Raw genomic sequence first — 1,848 nt, forward strand, 5'->3', positions numbered from 1 at the left:
AGTGATCCTTTAGGTCTTGTAGTGGTACTTTAGGTAGTATTAGTGGTCAATTATGTGGTTCTAGAGCTCCTTTAGGTGGTTGTTGTGGTCTATTAGGTAGTATTAGTGGTCCATTAGGTGGCATTAGTGGTCCATTAGGTGGCACTAGTGGTCCATTAGGTGGCACTAGTGATCCTTTAGGTGGTACTAGTGGTCCTTTAGGTCAGTATTATGTCAGTTTTTCAACCTTTTCTGAGCCACGGCACATTTTTCACATTAAAAAGATCCCGCGGCACACCAACAACCAAAAACATTACAAAATGACACCTTTTAGCATAATACAGCAGATATGCAGGGGTGTCAAACTCAATCACAGAGAGGGACAAAATTAAATAGTCACCATTTAATAAACAGGATAGAAGGGGTATTGGACAAAGTGCAAAAAGAATACATGTTTAGGTAGGCTACATTATTTTATGCATACGTACCAGAGCCATTCACCAGAGTGAATGATTCCCTCACAGATGGAGAACCGAAGCTGTTCTGAAGGAACGTGATGAAACACACTGCATGCTGGGCTCACATCTTTGTTGAATGAATCAGTCTAATCTGTGGCTCCTTCTTTTAGGGATTACAGAATCACCGTCTTCGCTACCTGCCACACCATCAGGAGGAGCTACACCGGACCCTCCTCCAACGACCGACCGTACCTCTGTCGCCCCTGGCAACGGCTGGTGACCCACCGGCTGCTCTGCTCCCGGCAGGAGGCCGCAAACAACATGGCCTCCACAGCAGGAGGCAGCGAGGAGCAGAGGAGACGGCAAGTCTTCACCATCCACTGCACCTCCTCCTCCTCCAGGACCAAGGCTTACAGGAGCAGCTCCTTCTACGTGAGCGATGGAGGAGTGAAGTTCATCTGAACATCAGGAACCCATCTGTGTCCATGAGAACATTAAACATCAGGAACCCATCTGTGTCCATGAGAACAAACATCTAGGAACCGTCTGTGTCCATGAGAACATTAAACATCTAGGAACCCGTCTGTGTCCATGACAACATTAAACATCTAGGAACCCGTCTGTGTCCATGAGAACATTAAACATCAGTTAACCGTCTGTGTCCATGATGTTGTTGCTGTTCTTTTTAATGTATGAATACTTTTGTCAACTTTCAATGAAAGTAGATTCAGGAGGTGTAATTGTGTTTGTCTCGAGTATATGTTGAGTTTTACTGTCATTTGTCACCCATTTGTTTGTTGTTCTATTATGAGGTTCTAGTGGTTCTTAAGGTGGTTCTACTGGCCCATTAGGTGTTTCACACCATCATTGAGGGGGTTCTAGTGGTTATTAAGGTGGTTCTACTGGCCCATTAGGTGTTTCTCACCATCATTGAGGTGGTTCTATTGGTTCTTTGAGTGGTTCTTACAGCCATTGAGGGAATTCTAGCTGTCATTGAGTTGGTTCTAGTGGTTCTTTGGGTGGTTCTTATGGTCCATTAGGTGGTTCTCGCCATCATTGAGGTGGTGCTAGTGGTTCTTTAGGTGGCTCTAGCAGTCATTGAGGTTGTTTTTGTGGTTCTTAAGGTGGTTCTACTGGCCCATTAGGTGTTGCTCGACATTGAGGTGGTTCTAGTGGTTCTTTGAGTGGTTCTAGCAGTCATTGAGGGGGTTCTAGCTGTCATTTAGTTTGTTCTTATGGCCCATTAGGTGGTTCCTATGGCACATTAGATGGTTCTTGCCATCATAGAGGTGGTTCTAGTGGTTCTTTAAGTAGTTCTCGCAGTCATTGAGGTTGCTCTAGGTTCTTTGGTTGGTTCTAGCAGTCATTGAGGGGGTTCTAGCTGTCATTGAGTTGGTTCTAGTGGTTCTTT

General features: G+C 45.0%; 1 protein-coding gene across 1 annotated transcript; it reads left to right on the forward strand.

The window, feature by feature from the left end:
• Positions 1-602: 602 nt before the first annotated feature.
• Positions 603-1,088, forward strand: LOC116379586 (DNA repair protein XRCC2-like; the record flags this gene model as incomplete). Its single annotated transcript, XM_031841544.1, has 1 exon — positions 603-1,088. A coding segment is annotated over one exon (297 nt), but the record flags the coding sequence as incomplete, so codon positions are not given.
• Between the last annotated feature and the right edge of the window lie 760 nt (positions 1,089-1,848).

Source organism: Anarrhichthys ocellatus, unplaced genomic scaffold (genome assembly GCF_004355925.1).
Source record: "Anarrhichthys ocellatus isolate YVR2014 unplaced genomic scaffold, GSC_Weel_1.0 scaffold4644, whole genome shotgun sequence".
Lineage (NCBI taxonomy): Eukaryota > Metazoa > Chordata > Actinopteri > Perciformes > Anarhichadidae > Anarrhichthys > Anarrhichthys ocellatus.